Source organism: Solea senegalensis, unplaced genomic scaffold (genome assembly GCF_019176455.1).
Source record: "Solea senegalensis isolate Sse05_10M unplaced genomic scaffold, IFAPA_SoseM_1 scf7180000016341, whole genome shotgun sequence".
Classification (NCBI taxonomy): Eukaryota; Metazoa; Chordata; class Actinopteri; order Pleuronectiformes; family Soleidae; genus Solea; species Solea senegalensis.
In genome coordinates this window covers 383-18,303 of record NW_025321730.1, presented here as the reverse complement: position 1 = coordinate 18,303, position 17,921 = coordinate 383, and the positions used below count along the sequence as shown (strand labels likewise).

Here is a 17,921-nt window from a genome sequence, read left to right as displayed (position 1 = left end):
GATCGTATCATGTGTTCATGATGATAACATGAATGTATCATGTGTTCATGATGATAACATGAACGTATCATGTGTTCATGATGAGAACATGAATGTATCATGTGTTCAGTCATTTCTATTTGAATCTCTGCTGCTGTGATGAAGAGCGGCTCCCTCGTCTTCTTCACTCATAAGTTCAAACAAACACGACTTCAGTCACAGACTCATTTTCTCTGAGTCATCGTCTGGACTCGAGTCTCCAGAGACACAAACTCATAAAGCTGGAGATGATGAAGATGATGATGAGGATGATGAGGATGATGGAGATGATGAAGGTGATGCTGAGGATGAATATGTTGATGAAGATGATGACGATGCAGAAGACGAAGATGATGATAAAGATGATGATGATGACAATGAAGAAGACAATGACTATGATGAGGATGAACATGATGATGAAGACGGTGCAGAAGATGATGACAATGAAGAAGACAATGATGATGAAGAAGATGATAAAGAAGATGACTTTTGTTTTTTACTGAGGAATATAAAATGCAGCAGTGCAGATGAAAACATGAACACTCACTGCTTCATCATCAGAAGGAAACTCCAGGTTTCCTGCGCTGTCTGTAAAGAGAGGGATTATTAATAGAAACAGTAATAAAGTCTGAATATTGTTTCCTGTTGGAGACAAACTAACAAACCCAGCTTCAGTCCCTGATGAACTCCCGTCTGCAATGACACGGCAGCTTTTTTACACGGATCAAATATTAAAGATCAGACAAACAATCTGCAGCTGCAGCTCAGGCACAATCATCATGTCACTTTTGCCTTCTTCTCCTCCAGATAATCTGGCACAATTTAACCTCCTAGATTATACAACGCTGACAGAGAAACTGTTAAAAGATTAAAACCCACAACGTGCTGCTGTGATTTTCTGCCTACGCTTCAGATGTATTGCAGATAGTAAGTGATTCTCTTCAGTCAGGGCAGTTTAAACTACAGAGATTAAAAACAATCTAATCTGGATCAGAATAGGAAACTGCAGGCCCATATTAAACCTTTCATTTCTGGGAAAGGTCATGGAAAGAGTTGTTCATTATCTACAAATTCATGCTTTTTTTGGTGTAAAACAATCTTCAATGAATTTCAGTCTGGATTCAGAGCAGACCAGACCAAATCAAAGTCTTAAATGACTCACGTCTGAGTAACGATGTATCAAAACCTCTGTGTTGGTTTTATTGAACCTCAGCGCCGCATTCGACACAGTCGATCCCGACACACTGATAGACAGACAAAGTGGGTGGGACTTACTGGTACTGTGCTAAACTGGTTAGATATGGACTACTTTGTCTCAGTTGGTAATTATGAGTCTGACATGCGGAGTTCCTCAAGGCTCCGTTCTCGGCCCACTTCGATCTAATCTATACGCTGCCTCCAGCTCAGATTATAACACATCACAACATCTCTTACCACAACCTATGCAGATGACACACACCTTCATATTTCAGTGTCATCACATGACTACATTTACGTTTAACATACATTTAAGCACTTAGCATTTATCTAAAGCGACTTACAAAAGAGGAATAAGCTACATAGAAGAAGTTTTGGAAAGAAATCCACAAAAGATAGTGAGTGATAGATGGTGAGGGTGCCGAGGTGGATCCAAGTGCAGAAGGAAAGGATAAAAGGTAAGTGCTAGGACAGAAGATGCTCTTGGAAGAGCTGGGTTGCTTCACAGCAAGAAGTTCACCGGTTTGAATCCCAGTTTCACTGAGGGTGTGTGTGTGTGTGTGTGTGTGTGCGTGCGTCTGCAGCTGAAAACTAGATTTAGAGTAGCATGTAGCCAGGAGCTAAGTGTTTGTGTCATGTATAATTGAGCAGCGTTCTTCGGTGATGAATGAATGAATGATTAATGCCGAGGTGTAAACAGTGGTGCAGAGGTTAGCACGGATTAGCATTGTGCTGATTAGCATTGTGCTGATTGTGTGTGTGCAGGGCCTCGCCGGGGGAACCATGTGACCGTGTGAGGAAACTACCAGCACCTGTGTTTATACTGTACATCCCATAATGTCTGAATGAAAACTGGATTTCACAAAAGAATGAAAGAAAGAATCTGATGAGACTGAACATGTGTGCTGGACTGTGGTGAAGTTGCACGTCCCACTGGACCAGAGACACCATGGACAACTTCACTTTGTCCCCATAAAACCTGTCCACTGCTCACACTCTCGCTCTCTCTCTCCGTCTCAGATGAAGCAGTGACCCGGATTTCATCATTTCACACTCATGTATGATAAATGAGTTCACTCGTTCATAAAGAACGAGACAGATTGTGTCCATAATCATGAACTTAAAAGCAGGAGGAAGAGGATGATGAATAACAGAGGTGAAGAGAAGTCAACAATGAGACGGACGAAAGAGGAGGAAAGGAGGAACGAGGGAACAAATGAGGGAAAAGGTGAGGCGGTGACGGAGGTGTAGCCGTCTCTGTTTCTCTGAAGAACTGTGAAGAACTTAAGAACTGTGAAGAACTGAAGAACTGTGGAGAACTGAAGAATGGTGGAGAACTGAAGAACTGTGAAGAACTGTAAAGAACTGAAGAATGGTGGAGAACTGAAGAACTGTGAAGAACTGAAGACCTGTGTTGAACTGAAGACACGTGAAGAACTGTGGAGAACTGAAGAACAGTAAAGAACTGAAGACCTGTGGAGAACTGAAGAACTGTGAACGTAAAGAACTGAAGAACGGTGGAGAACTGAAGAACTGTGAAGAACTGAAGACTGAGGAAGAACAGAAGAACTGAAGAACTGTGAAGAACTGAAGAAGAATTGAAGAAGAACTGAAGAACTGAAGAAGTGAAGACCTGTGAAGAACTGAAGACCGGAGAACTGAAGAACAGTGAAGAACTGAAGAACTGTGAAGAACTGAAGAACTGTGAAGAATTGAAGACCTGTGGAGAACTGAAGACCCCGGAGAACTGAAGAACAGTGAAGAACTGAAGAACTGAAGAACTGAAGAACTGAAGAACTGAAGAACTGTGAAGAATTGAAGACCTGTGGAGAACTGAAGAACTGTGAAGAACTGAAGAAGAACTGAAGAACAGTGAAGAACTGAAGAACTGAAGACTGTGGAGAACTGAAGAACAGTGAAGAACTGAAGAACAGTGAAGAACTTAAGAACAGTGAAGAACTGTGAAGAACTGAAGAACTGTGGAGAAGTGAAGAACGGAAGAACAGTGAAAAAGTGAAGAATGGTGGAGAACTGAAGACCTGTGGAGAACTGAAGAACTGTGAAGAAGTGAAGAATGGTGGAGAACTGAAGACCTGTGGAGAACTGAAGAACAGTGAAAAACTGAAGAACTGTGAAGAACTGAAGAACTGTGAAGAACGGTGGAGAACTGAAGAACAGTGAACTGAAGAACAGTGAAGAACTGAAGAACTGAAGAATGAAGAACTGAGAAGAACTGAGAAGAACTGAAGAACTGTGAAGAACAGAAGAACTGTGAAGAACTGAAGAACAGTGAACTGAAGAACTGTGAAGAACTGAAGAACAGTGAAGAACAGTGAAGAACTGTGAAGAACTGAAGAACTGTGAAGAACTGAAGACCTGTGGAGAACTGAAGAACAGTGAAGAACTGAAGAATTGTGAAGAACTGTGAAGAACTGTGAAGAACTGAAGAATGGTGAAGAACAGTGAAGAACAGTGAAGAACAGTGAAGAACTGTGAAGAACTGAAGAACTGTGAAGAACACTGTAGAAGAACTGTCGAAGAACTGAAGAACTGTGAAGAACTGTGAAGAACTGTGAAGAACTGAAGAACTGTGAAGAACAGAAGAACTGTGAAGAACAGAAGAACTGTGAAGAACTGTGAAGAACTGTGAAGAACTGAAGAACTGTGAATAAGTGAAGAATGGTGGACAACTGAAGAACAGTGAAGAATTGAAGAACTGGGAAGAACTGGGAAGAACTGGGAAGAACTGTGAAGAACTGGAAGAACTGAAGAACTGTGAAGAACTGAAGAACAGTGAAGAACTGGAGAACTGAAGAACAGTGAAGAACTGTGAAGAACTGAAGAATGGTGAAGAACTAAGAACTGTGAAGAACTGAAGAATGGTGAAGAACAGTAAAGAACTGAAGTACAGTGAAGAACAGTGAAGAACAGTGAAGAACTGTGAAGAACTGAAGAATGGTGAAGAACGAAGAACAGTGAAGAACGTGGAGAACTGAAACAGTGGAGAACTGAAGAACTCTGAAGAACTATGACAGAGAGACAGATGAGGACAGAGTCAGACGGCGAGTTTCCTTCTGAAACGTCTTTCATTAAAACCATGTTTTAAAAAAACAATTTAAGGGTTTTTCTTAATTAACCCTCAGGTAATCAGACTGTGCCTCGTTAAGGTAAAACTCGTCCAGAGGACACTCACCTCTTTAATCTGTCGTCCTCTGTGGGACAGGAAGTATCGGACAGTTAATTAGCATCGAGCACGGCGGTGTCTCCCCGCTGATGAACCTAAACTCGACCTCCATCAGCAGAAGAAACAGAGAGGATTGTGGGAAGAACAAAGGAAAAAAAGTGTTGTCACCAAAAACAAACTTTATTGAAACAAACAAACCTCTGATGTTTGGAGACGTCATGTTACATCACGGTCCAGGACAGAGACGGTAAAATGAAACGTTTGTCCCAGTGACGGCGTTCATGTGGTCATGTGTTCATATGTTCATGTGCTCATATTTATAATTAAAGGTTTAATGAGATGAAACATTGAATATTCAAACAAAAAACAAACACGTCTCAGATCATATTTTATCATAGTTTGAATAAGAGTCGTCATCATAATCATAAATAATCGGCGGAATCTTCACTCACACACACACGCGCGCGCACACACACACACACACGAACAAAGCAACATGAGTCGTGGTCCAGGACAAAGACAGATCCTCCTGAGTCAGAACAGTGAAGACAAAGAGACGTCCAGAAAGTGGTCAGAGGTCAGGGTGCAAATATTTTAGAAAAACAAAACAAAAAACTGAATTCTAAAATTCTAATAAAGAGAAACAATGTTGAAATAAAAATATAAGACATAAGTGAGTCTGTTTGGTTTTTACCAGTGCAAATAAAGACAAAACACTTCACACACATCAGAGTTTAACGTGAACCACATGACACGAGCTGCGATTCAAGAGAAAAGATGAAATGATGAAAAAAACGATATTTATCTTTTTTTAAAAACAACAAATATGATCAAATTCTTTGAATTTAAAAGTTTTTCCACTTATTCTGACAAAGTTCCTCAGTTATGATGTCAGAGCTGTGATGTCATGATGAGGACTACATAAAGGTGCGTCACTAACTTTGATTAGAGACTAATAAACTCGAGACGAAACATTTCGAGGCGCCTGATGAAAATCCATCATTTTTTTCAACATCAAAACACAGATAGAACATGACCGGACAGTTGTTAGCTTAGCATTAGCCACGGGAGAGTTGTTAACTTAGCATTAGCCCTGGAAGAGTTGTGAGTTAAGCATTAGCCCTGGGAGAGTTGTTAGCTTAGCATTAGCCCCGGGAGAGTTGTTAGCTTAGCATTAGCCCCGGGTGAGTTGTTAGCTTAGAATTAGCCACGGGTGAGTTGTTAGCTTAGCATTAGCCACAGGTGAGTTGTTAGCTTAGCATTAGCCCCAGAAGATTTGTCATAAAATTACATTTACTCATATTACATTAGTTGTCATTGCACCTTTAGTCGCGCCACGAAAAAACTACAGCTGTAGCTTCAGTTTCATAGAGACCAGGAAATTGACAGATCCAAACACACTTACAGCAAATGAACAAACTGAGCTGTTCCAGGACCAAACCCAGACATGACCTGGCGCGTGTGCGCGCACACACACAGAAGTGTGCGTGCATACGCGTGCGCGCGCGCGCACACACAGCAGAAACAAACTTTACAGTCAGTTACAATGTGGCTTCCAGGTCATAGCCAGGACTCATAAGTGTTAATTACAGTACATTCAAAAGCAACATTTACGATGTTTCCATTCCCCTAATTACAAATGGACACATTCCTGCACTTAGTCCCAGCTCAGCAGGCAGACTGGAATGTCCAAGTATTAGTCCAAGCCCAGAAAGTGTTCAGGTGTGAGTGTGAGACCAGCTGAGGGAATGGAGTGTATCAGGTCATAGTCTCATCCCGAACCAACTGCACTGGAGTCTTTAGTGAGACGGACTAACTCCTGGGACAAAACCTCCAGGTCCTAAAGACACAAGGACACAATCACTGTTATTGATCGTCAGTCACATTAAGACCTTCTGCAGGTGCATGTTCTTGGTCATGTGATGTTAATGTAATCTGTCAGTAGGGGGCGTTACCTTCTGCAGATGCATGTTCTTGGTCAGCTGCTCCTCTAACATGTTCTGCAGCTTCTTGTTCATTTCTCTCAGGTTCTCGTCTCCTGGTTTCACCAAATCCCTGAGGACCGAACTCAGACCTCTGTCGCCCTGGGACCCGCCATGACCACTGACTGCCCCACTGGACACGTCTGAGGGGACAAAGAGATTGGGACATGAGGAGACAAGGAGATGTGTGTGTGTGTGTGTGTGTGTGTGTGTGTGTGTGTGTGTGTGTGTGTGTGTGTGTGTGTGTGTGCGTGTGTCCCACCTCTGCGACTGTCCATCACGTACGTCTCGATGATGGCGCTCTTCCTGCAGATGTCCTCAGCCATGGACGAACAGCTGACCTCCAGGTGTTTCACCTGAGGAGGTCGAAAAAAAAAAAAATATGGCAGTGACTGAAGAACGACCGTGTGACTGATGGTCGTCATGGTGACAGAAGAGTCCTCACCTTCTCCTCCAGCATCCACTTCTCCTGCTGAACCTCAGCAAGACGCTGGAACAGCTCTCCAACCTCATCATCTGACAACTCAGCAGGACGCTGAGACTGAGGACTTCCTCCTCCAGACTGAAAGAGAGACACAGAAAGAGACAGACAGAGATAGACAGTGAGAGAGAGAGAGAGACAGAGAGACAGAGACACAGAGAGAGACAAACAGAGACACAGAGACACAGAGAAAGAGACACACAGAGAGACAGAAACACAGAGACAGTCATCATAAAAGAACTGGACATTAGAGAACATCATTTCCAGATTTGACAAACACTGATCACAATCTTGTGACGTGATGATGGACGAAGAAAATAATCTTATCTTCTGATAGAAGACGCATTTTTAAATGTTGGTCTGTGTGTGTGTAAGCTCCTCTGTTTAAGGTGTTTCTATCAATAGCAACATGTTGCCATGGTGACACAGAAATACTTCAAAGTCTCTTCTATTATCTGACACAGAGACAAAGAGAGGATGATGGGACATTTCAGTCCTCACTACACAAGCACAACAGCAGGGACGAGTCATGTGACACGTGTCGTGAAGGAATCATTAAAGGTTTTACTTTAGACCGAAGACAACATTCAAACACGGTCCAACTGTCTCCGCCCACCTTGTTCTGATTGGTCGGCTGAACTTCCTTCATCATGTCTCTGTAGGAGAAGGAGGAGATGGAGGACGAATCTCCAGTCTGCTGAGTCCGACTGGGACTGCTGATCTCCGAGAGGACGAGTTCCTCCAGACCTTAGACAAAGATCCAGAAGAGGACGACGTGAGGACAAACTTAACACACTGAGATACATGTCCCACGTCACAAAACCAACACATCTATAACTGCAAATCCCTGTCCCTTCTCATCACTTTAAAAGATACTGCACTGTCGCTTTAAGACAGCAGACGAACACTTTATGACAGTGGACTGTCCCTTTAAGACTGTGGACTGTCCCTTTAAGACTGTGGACTGTCCCTCTAAGACAGTGGACTGTCCGTTTAAGACAGGTGCTGGCACAAATAAGTATCTACTTTAAAATGTCTGATTCTCAGTTTTGTGCAGAAGAGTCCTTTAAACATTCATCACTGCTCATAGATAATGGATGTGTGAGTGTGCGTGTGTGTGTGTGTGAAGACGCCAGTGTGTCCACCTCAGCTTTGTGAATCACAGCTACATTAAATATTGAGCAAAAGGTTCTGGACTGAGCCAGAACCTCAGAACCTCCTGATGCAGTCTCACACACACATTCGCAAACAGACACACACACACTAAAAGTGATATCACTAACCTTAACCATAACCAGTTAATGACTACCCTTAATATAACAACAATTCACCCAGAGGTCCATGAGTCCATGGCTTTGGGCATCACAGAGTCACTATCGTGACATCACAGCGACATCAAAGTGAGATCACAGCGACATCACAGCAACATCAAAGTGAAATCACAATAACATCACAGCAACATCAAAGTGAGATCACAATAACATCATAGTGAAATCACAGTAACATCACAGAGACATCACAATAACTTTCCAGCGACATCAAAGTGACATCACAGCGACATTACAATATCAAAACAACATCACAGTAACAGTCAGTGACATCAAAACAACATCACAGTGAAATCACAATAACATCACAGCAACATCAGAACAACATCACATTAACTTCAAAGAAACATCACAGTGAAATCACAGAGACATCAAAACAACATCACAGTAACTGCGCAGCAACATCACAGTAACATCGCAGTGACATCAAAACGACATCACAGCAACATCAAAGTGAGATAAGTGACGTCACAGAGACATCACAGTTACCTGTTCTGGTTTTACTGTTGGTCAGAATCTCCTGCAGTCTTTCCTGAAGTTTGTCTGCTCGTTTCCTCTCAAGCTGTAGCTGACGCTTCAGATCCTTCAACTGAGACAGACAGAGACAGTCAGAGACAGACAGAGAATTACACAGACTTGATGACTTTTAACTTTTCGCAACCTTCATAATTGTTTTTTAAATCTAGTTCATCTTTGGGTGTCTGTCTCACCGCTGCGCTCCCCTTCTTCTCCAGAATCCTCTGTCCATCCAGTGTGTCTTTGATCTCCTTCAGAGAAACATGGAAACAGAGTTTCAGCGGAGCCTAACTCACAGGTAACTTCATTGTGTGTGTGTGTCTGGCCATTACCTGTCTGAGTTTGCTGATGATGTCACCGTCTTCATCCCTATGTTTCTCCAGCTCCACCAGCTGCTGCTTGACTGTCTCCATCTGACATTGTTTCTCCTGAGGGACGGAGACACCATGGTAATGTGTGTGTGTGTGTGTAAGCAGACTACACTCCCTCACTTTTAATCTATCCCACCAGAGGATTAATTCATTAAACATCTGCAGTTAATTCTCCTCTAATCCTCTGCTGCTAATTAATACAACTACACACACACACACACAGGACGAAGTGTGGTCGTATGAGGCATTCAGTGTGTTACATAAGTCAGTTTAACATGTCCATGTCTTTATCTCACTGTGAGACAGACTTTTCCAACAGGAAACTGAAGTTTGTAAACCACTCACTCTCCCACACCAAACTCCATAGAGAAAAACAGTGATTTTAACATCACAGCACACAGGAGTTGTTGATCCACTGCTGCCTCCATCACTAAGTTCAAATGTCTTATTTTGTCACTTCGGCATTTTAAAATCTTCATTGAGATTTACCTCAGTGACACAAAGCGACCACACGAGGCAGCAGTAGACCAGCAGCTCCTGTGTCCCCGCGAGCTAAAATCACTGATTTTCTTTATGGACTTTGGTTTACAAAGTGACCACACACACACACATACGGACACTTGTGGATTGAACTGTGGACTGTCGGTGACCACTGTGGTCCAGTCCGTCCACACATGTCACTGAACCTGAACTCAGGAAGTGACACAACCAGTGAAATTGTGTGTGTGTGTGTGTGTGTGTGTGTGTGTATACACACCTCCAGCTGTAGTGTGTGTTCTCTCTGTAGCTCTTTGATCTCCTCCTGATGTTCCAGTGACTTCTTCTCCATGTGCTCCTACACACACACACACACACACACACACACGATGATGAAGATGTCGTCTCTATAGTCATGATGAAGTCTGTGTGTGTGTCTGCTGACCTCGGCCTCCTTCAGTCTCCTCTCAAACCATCCTCTGGTTCCCTCCATGGACTGAAGCTGAGCCTGTAACTCCTCCACCCTCGGCTGGAGACACTCCAGCTCTTTGGAACGAGCCTGGACAGACGGACGGACAGACACACACTGTAAACACACTGTACAGTGTATGATCACATGACTTGTGTCCTCCTCCCCCACTCCTCCTCCATCCCTACCTTCTCGTCTCTCAGCTGCTGTCTGATCTCCTCCTCGGAGCGATTCTTCTCTTCATGGAGTCCTCGCAGCTCCTTCTCATACCGAGCCCTCACCCCGAGAACCTGAGGAGGAGAGGAGGAGAAGAGAGGAGAGGTTTGTGAAATGCTCTCACAGAAAACAACATTCTTGGTAAAAGTGAAACATTATTTTCGTAAAATAAGGTCCCAGAGAAGAGAGGTTCTTTGGAGGTTGTTTGGTCTTTTCTCTTCATGATAACTTCCTGACTTCTGTCTCCGTTTCTGTGATTGTTAACACTTTACACAATAAGACGTCTGATCTGATCAACCTTCAGTCTGTTTGATAAGGCTCTGGAGAGAACTGTGTAGTCAGAGCAAAGCAGAGCCACTGACAAGAGACGAGGAGACTGTCTCTGACAAAACCTGATGTAAATCAGGCCTGATAGTGATGCCTGGTGCCTGTTCCAAAGTCATCTGATTGACAGAAACTCTCAGCTCTTCCAGAGTCCAAACTGCACTGCTCTGTCACAGAGAGTCCATGTATGTATGGTTCCTCATCTCTCCTGGTTCCTCGTCTCTCCTCGTCTCTCCTGGTTCCTCGTCTCTCCTCTTCTCTCATGGTTCCTCGTCTCTCCTCTTCTCTAATCTCTCCTCCTCTCTCCCTCCTCTTGTCTCCTGGTTCCTCTGTCTCTCCCTCATCTCCTGGTTCCTCATCTCTCCTCGTCTCTCCTGGTTCCTCTTCTCTCCTCTTCTCTCATGGTTCCTCGTGTCTCCTCATCTCTCCTGGTTCCTCATCTCTCCTCGTCTCTCCTGGTTCCTCTTCTCTCCTCTTCTCTCATGGTTCCTCGTGTCTCCTCATCTCTCCTGGTTCCTCGTCTCTCCTCTTCTCTCCCGGTTCCTGTCTTTCCTCGTCTCTCCTCTCTCTCATGGTTCCTGTCTCTCCTCATCTCTCCTGGTTCCTCTTGGCTCCTGGTTCCTCTTGTCTCCCTCGTCTCTCCTCTTCTCTCATGGTTCCTCGTCTCTCCTCATCTCCTGGTTCCTCATCTCTCCTGGTTCCTCGTTTCTCTCTCTTCTCTCATGGTTCCTCTCCTCCTCTTCTCTCCTGGTTCTCTTGTCTCCTGGGCCTCTTCACTCATGGTCCCTGTCTCTCCCTCATCTCTCCTGGTTCTTCGTCTCTCCTCTTCACTCATGGTCCCTCGTCTCTCCTCATCTCTCCTGGTTCCTCGTTTCTCTCTTCTCTCATCTCCTGGTTCCTCATCTCTCTCCTCGTCTCTCCTGGTCTCTCATCTCCTGGGTCTCTCTCTTCTCTCATGGTTCCTCTTCTCTCCTCTCTCTCATGGTTCCTCTTGTCTCCTGGTTCTTCATTTCTCCTCTTCACTCATGGACCCTCTCCTCATCTCTCCTGGTTCCTCTTCACTCATGGTCCCTTGTCTCTCCTCATCTCTCCTGGTTCCTCTTTTCTCCTCTTCTCTCATGGTTCCTCGTCTCTACTGTATGTCCTCGTGCTGGAACGGGAGAAGAATTGCTGGCACGGATTTGTGATTTTTCAATCTGGTAAAACAATCAGATTTAAACTGTCTCTGATATTCAGAGAGTGAGAAGGAAAAAAACAACACAACAGTAAACGTTTTACTCCCTGAGCCTCGGACAGAGAGCGTGAAGAAGAGAAAGAGGAGGAGCTCTCTGTGGAGGCTCCTCACATCTCAGTCTCACCTCCTTCTCATGCTGCAGTTTGAGGTCAGACAGCGCCTCCTTGTGGTCAGACTTTTCCTGATTCAGCTGCATGGCCAGGTCATCTAACATGGTCTTCCTCTTCTCCGCTGTCTGCACGCACGTGCACACACACACAGTAAGAAAGATCACATTTGTGTTTTTGAGATGTACAAAAACTGCTTGTGTGTGTGTGTGTGTGTGTGTGTGTGTGTGTGTGTACCTTCTTGGCCTCCTCCAACTCTCTCAGTAGTCTCTCCTTCTCTTGTCCTTCTTCTGTTAACTGTTCCAACAACTTCCTGTTGGCAAAGTTCGACTCCTGAGACACACACACACACACACGTACACGCACACACACACAATTTTTCCAGGTCCAAAAAACTTGTAAACCACAGGACATGAGTACATTAGTGTCCCGTGTCATTAGCTGTGATGATTTAGGCCTGGTTCACACAAATTCCAATTGTTAAAGCGTAAAAACAAGAGGCGGAACTATATATAAATGTATATATAACGTGATTATATACATACATATACACACATATATATATATATATATATACATGTATGTATATAAATACACATATATATACACACATATGTATGTATACATATATATTTATACATACTTGTGGCGATACACTAATCTCGCGTTACAATACGATACACGATATTGAGCTCACGATATGATTCGAGGCGATTAGATACGATTCCATCATTTTCTGAAAGATTTTAAAGGGACAGTGTGATTTTAGCATCAATTACACAATATATGTCTCTGACTTGACAGAGAGTCTACAGCTTGCAAATGCTGGACAAAATAAAATCAAAAACGTGGTGAGAAAATAAGATCCATTTATTGAAGTGCAAACTGTAGTTAACAAGCCTCTTAAAAGTAAATAAAGTGCAGTCCTCGCTCTCCTTTTCTTTTTAAAACCGATATGCTCCCACACATCTGCTTTAGAATGGTGCTGGACTTATAATACTACCCGCCATTTTCTTGAATCTCCTCGGGTAAGCAGGAAGATGAACACGTCTACGTCTGTGTAAAGGGAGTATCTAGACGGGTAACTTGCTAGAAATGCTCTACAGCGACACTCGCGGCTGGCGGACCCAATCGCTCTTCCTGCAAAAGCGAACAGGGAAATGGGCAGCGAGCAGAGTGCCAGGCGGGACACGGAGGATTTAAATGGGACTTAATGTATCGATACTCGTGGCTGAAAAATCGATACTTTCTGTGGAAACAAAATATCGATATACATCGCAGAATCGATAAAATCGCCCAGCCCTAATATATATGTATACATATCAGTAAAGTTTAATCAAATATAAAGGAGAGTTTCTCATCGCAAATGCACCGTTGTTAAAAATAAGTGGCAAGGAAGACATTCTTAAAGTCAAATAAAAAAGTCAATAATCCTTTTATAATGTAAATAAATAAAAGATTTTCACCCTCAGCAAAACCTCACCCACTGCGCCCCCTTGTGGACATTTATGGGCCTCGCTCATTTTTTGCACACAGTGAACTTGTGCCCTTGGCCTGGGATTGAACCGGCGCCGTTTTGGTTACAAGCCTGATTCCTTTCCTCTAGGGCTCGGACTAATCGGTTAAGGTATGCAGTGACCTTTCACCCTGTGCCCACTGGGATTGGCACCAGCAACCCTGCGACCTTCATTTGGTGGATGAAGTGATCGACGATAGATGGATATATTTGAGTGCGAGTGTGTGTGTGTGTATTCAGTTCTTTTAATCAGAGACACACAATTTAATCACGACGTTCTGGTGCCTCTGTGGGTCTGTGTGTGTGTGCGAGTCTCACCTGCAGCTGTGAGTCCAGGTCGTCTCTCTGAGCAAACAGTTTCTCCTGCTCAGCTCGTACCTGCTGAAGCTCAGTCGTCAGCGCCTCCTGCTGTTCACGCAGCAGATTCATCTCCTGTGTTTTCACCGTCTGGATCTGAACATCAGACACGAGAAGATAGGTGTGAGACAGGAGAAGACAGCAGGTGTGAGACAGGAGAAGACAGCAGGTGTGAGACAGGAGAAGACAGTGGGGTGGAGTGGCTCAGTGGTTAAGACCGGTACCCTGTGTGCGAAAGACATCATGGTCGCAAGTTCGATTCCACCCCTAGCTGATTGTACTCGTTTCCATTGTAAGTCGCTTTGGATAAAAGCGTCTGCTAAATGACATGTAATGTAGAAGACAGCAGGTGTGAGACAGGAGAAGACAACAGGTGTGAAGTGTCTTTTATGGAGATGACGTTTTGTTGCATCTTCATCTGCACAGAGACTCGTTTTGCTCAGGTTTCAGAGAGTCCATCTCTCAGAAACCTGTTCCAGGATTTTGTTTGAGTTCTACATGATGTTCTTCAAACTTTATTATTCTCTCAGACTTGAGACAACGTCACGTTCTATGTAACGTTCTCCCGGTTCTATCCGTTACATCCATGCGTTTACAGCACATGTTACCTGTTCTAGAGCCGCTAGGTTGGTCCTCAAAGCATCGTTCTCTTGCAGGATGTTCTCCACCTGCTCCTGACTGACTGCACTCTGACTGGCTACCTGCAGTACCAGTCGACCACAGGCAGGGGGCAGCAGAGCCAGAAGTACAGCAGGAAACAGAAAGAGACACACACACGAAGACGTAAAATGTAAAAAAATAAAAAATAAATAAAAGACAAAAACAAAATGTAGGAAAATAAAGAAACAGAATTAATAAAAACCCAACAAATGAAAAGAAAGAGAGGAAGAACAGAAGAAGATTTAGATTCTGGAAAATATCAGTGTGTGTGTGGACAGATTGTCCTACCAACATTAGAGACAGGACAAAGTTTATATGTGTCCACAATGCTGTGAGAGGAGACAGACAGGCGGAGAGACAGACAGATAGAAAAAGAGACATGTGCTGTGCCGTTCTGAAAACAGCATTGTTCTTTATAATATTTATTCTTTTGTCCGTCCTGACACAGGTAAATGTTTGTCTCCGTTTACTAGTTTTCTCTCTTGTCGACATCATGACACCAAATCACAAAAAATACCATCAAGAGGCAGTGTGTGTGTGTGTGTGTGTGTGTTTGTGTGTGTTACCTGCTCTCTTAGTGTGTGGACAGTCAGCTCATGCTCTTTGTCTTTGCTCTGCAGACGTTCTCTCAGTTCTGCTGTCGTCTAAAAACAAACTGACATGTTAGTGACATGTTCTGCCACTAGAGGGCGCTCACACACAAGAACCAAAGTGACAAGCTGAGCCAATGTTAGCTTCTCTGAACTTCATGAGGGTTAAAACCAGAAGAAATCCTCACACATTCACAAATCAATAAATCAACGATCACTATGTCACAATCAGCAGATTTCATGTCAGAAGGGGGCGTGTCACTAAGCTCTGACCGACCTGATTGGCTGCCATGAGATCAGACTGTAGCTTTTGAAGGCGAACATTCAACATCTTAAGCTCCTCCTCTTTCTTCTGATTGATCTCATCAATCTTCGTTCTGTGGAGAAACAGAGAGTGTCGATGTTACAGCAGAGGTCACTAACAGGTGGACCGCGGTCCGCGTCCGGACCCAGACGCCGTCCTACATGGACCTGGAACGACAGTCAATAACTTATTTAAGTATTTCAAATTTTTACAGGGCGCTTCCATTTTGACCAGTGCAGCTTTGCAAGACTTTACGGTACTGGTTTAGCAAATCAGGAGAGCCAATGACCAATTGCATTCGAGTTAAGCCATCCCACGCGAAGCGAGTGACAGACGGAGAGACGAGTGAGCGACATGGCGAGAGACGAGAACAGTGGACAGCGAAAACTTTCACCCCTGAATGGACAGACTCATTCATGTTTATTCCTCCCTCTGGAAGCACAAAACCAATCTGTCTCATATGCTCAGAGACCGTGGCACTCGTGAAACTGAGACAAAGCACAACGTTTTTGACCAAAATAAACTAAAGAAACTAAAATAAATTAAAAACAAATAAAGAGCGAAGAAAATAACACATATCTTCAGTATTAGATATCTGTAAAATTGTATAAAAATGTTTTTGAATTGCTCTTCTACATTTGATCTGACAGTCAGTATACATCCCACTACTAAATCATCACGCTCGTTAGACATTATGACGTTCCAGACCTTTGCTTGAGGAAATGTTCTCTAACTGGACCTTTTAGAATTTGAATATCCCTGCAGTAGAGTGTCGTCTCTGACCTGCTGTCGTTGTACAGAACCTCCTTTTCTGTCTGAAGACGTTGGAAACTGTAACAAACATAAAACATACATCAGCTGATATTGATCAGTCACTGATCAGTTACACTGGAGGACAATATGATGTCTCACCTGTCCTGCTTCTTCTTCAGCTTATCACTGAGCTGCAAGACAAACAAACAGAGAATTCAACATTCTATCTGTATTTGTTTCATTACAAAAATCAATCAATGACTGATCAGTGATATTGATCACAGATACCTTTGTCGTCTCCTCTTGCAGTTTGGTGATTTCAGCTTGTTTGGACACCTGCAGAGAATCACACTTTTAGAACCACTTTATTAGATGATACAGTACGTCCATCCACACACATTGTCCTTACACGTACACACATGTTGTCCTTACACGCCCACACACATTGTCCTTACATGTCGTTTATGCCAGTGCAGTTAATTTAATTTTTTATTATATTATTTATTAAAGTTATTATTATTGTTATGATGTAAAAACTGCTACTGTCACAGTGCATATGTGTGTGTGTGTGTCTGTGTTTACCTCCAGGTGGCGCACCTGCTCCTTCAGCAACCTCTTCTCCTCCTGCTCCATGTTCAGGTTCATCTCCAGTTCTGGTCCAAAGCAGTGAGTTATTGGACACAGAGCAGCCGACCAGCCTAGTGCTGCCTGCTTACCTACAATCTTCTCTACGCTCTTCTCTGACAGGCCTAAAGGGGGCGCCGCACACAGCAGGGCAGTCTGTTAGGCCAGACACACACTACCTCATGTCTGAAAGGCTTTCTGTGGGGGGGGCGTGGCCTGATTTTCAGTGAGTTTGGGTGCGTTCACTGGCAGTACGTTCATCTGAGATCTTTAAACTTTGTTGTTTTATTGTCGTTTGCCCACAGTCAAAGGTCGAGTTTAAAGGTCGAGGTTAACCCTAACCCTCGACAAAGTTTCTCAGACTGGAACTACATATATACATATACATATATATACATATATATACATATATATATATATATATATATACACATATATATACACACACATATATATACATACATATGTATATGTATATATATATATATATATTATACATATATACATATGTATATATACATATATACACATATACACACACACACATACATACATAAATAAATATGTATATATATATATATATATATATATATATATATATATATACACGCAAACAAGTTTATCCTTTCTCAGGCTGGAACTATAAATATACACATACTGTGTTCGACAGAGTGCACACTAGTGTCACTGTTACCATGGTTACCCTTGCGTTTACACCTGTTTTTCTATGTCAGTCTGTTTTGCTAAGGTGGACGATCAGGATACGCCTCTGTGTCTCAAACAATGATAAAATATACTTACATTTGATTTCAGTTTAATCATTGTGTAATTTGATTTAAATGTGACGCAGAATTAACACACACACACATACCACCAATACATCATCTACGAAGCTCTGTACACAAACATGTGCTCAACAACAAGATTTATGGATTAGTCCTAATTTATATTGAACGTCAATGTTTGTATTTTTGTGCTTCTTATAAATATTAATGTCACAAAAACACTATCTTGTAAAATTGCTTCTTTTTTTATGTCTTTATATCCTGAGGGACAGACAGGGGGAAACATGGACGGCAGAGCTGATGGTCACTGATCACGACATGACTCGGCTAAAATGCTGGGTTTTTTTCATACTGATTCTGATCAGTATGAAAAAAACACTGAGTATGGTATTGGCTCATCCCTTGTTTTGTGTGTTTGTTTTCAGTTG

At 43.0% G+C, this 17,921-nt stretch overlaps 1 protein-coding gene across 1 annotated transcript; it reads right to left on the bottom strand.

The window, feature by feature from the left end:
* Nucleotides 1–4,783: 4,783 nt before the first annotated feature.
* gripap1 (GRIP1 associated protein 1) lies at nucleotides 4,784–17,405 on the bottom strand. The gene is made up of 22 exons (XM_044018144.1): nucleotides 17,367–17,405; nucleotides 16,667–16,864; nucleotides 16,373–16,420; nucleotides 16,244–16,275; nucleotides 16,115–16,162; nucleotides 15,305–15,404; nucleotides 15,004–15,081; nucleotides 14,386–14,478; nucleotides 13,739–13,873; nucleotides 12,142–12,237; nucleotides 11,922–12,032; nucleotides 10,212–10,313; nucleotides 10,000–10,113; nucleotides 9,835–9,912; nucleotides 9,039–9,134; nucleotides 8,901–8,957; nucleotides 8,680–8,779; nucleotides 7,479–7,609; nucleotides 6,827–6,943; nucleotides 6,644–6,737; nucleotides 6,355–6,524; nucleotides 4,784–6,239 (listed from the first exon to the last, which is right to left on the bottom strand). The coding sequence occupies exons 1-22, from the start codon at nucleotides 17,403–17,405 to the stop codon at nucleotides 6,171–6,173; spliced, it is 2,106 nt and encodes a 701-aa protein (XP_043874079.1). The 3' UTR covers nucleotides 4,784–6,170.
* Nucleotides 17,406–17,921: the final 516 nt, after the last annotated feature.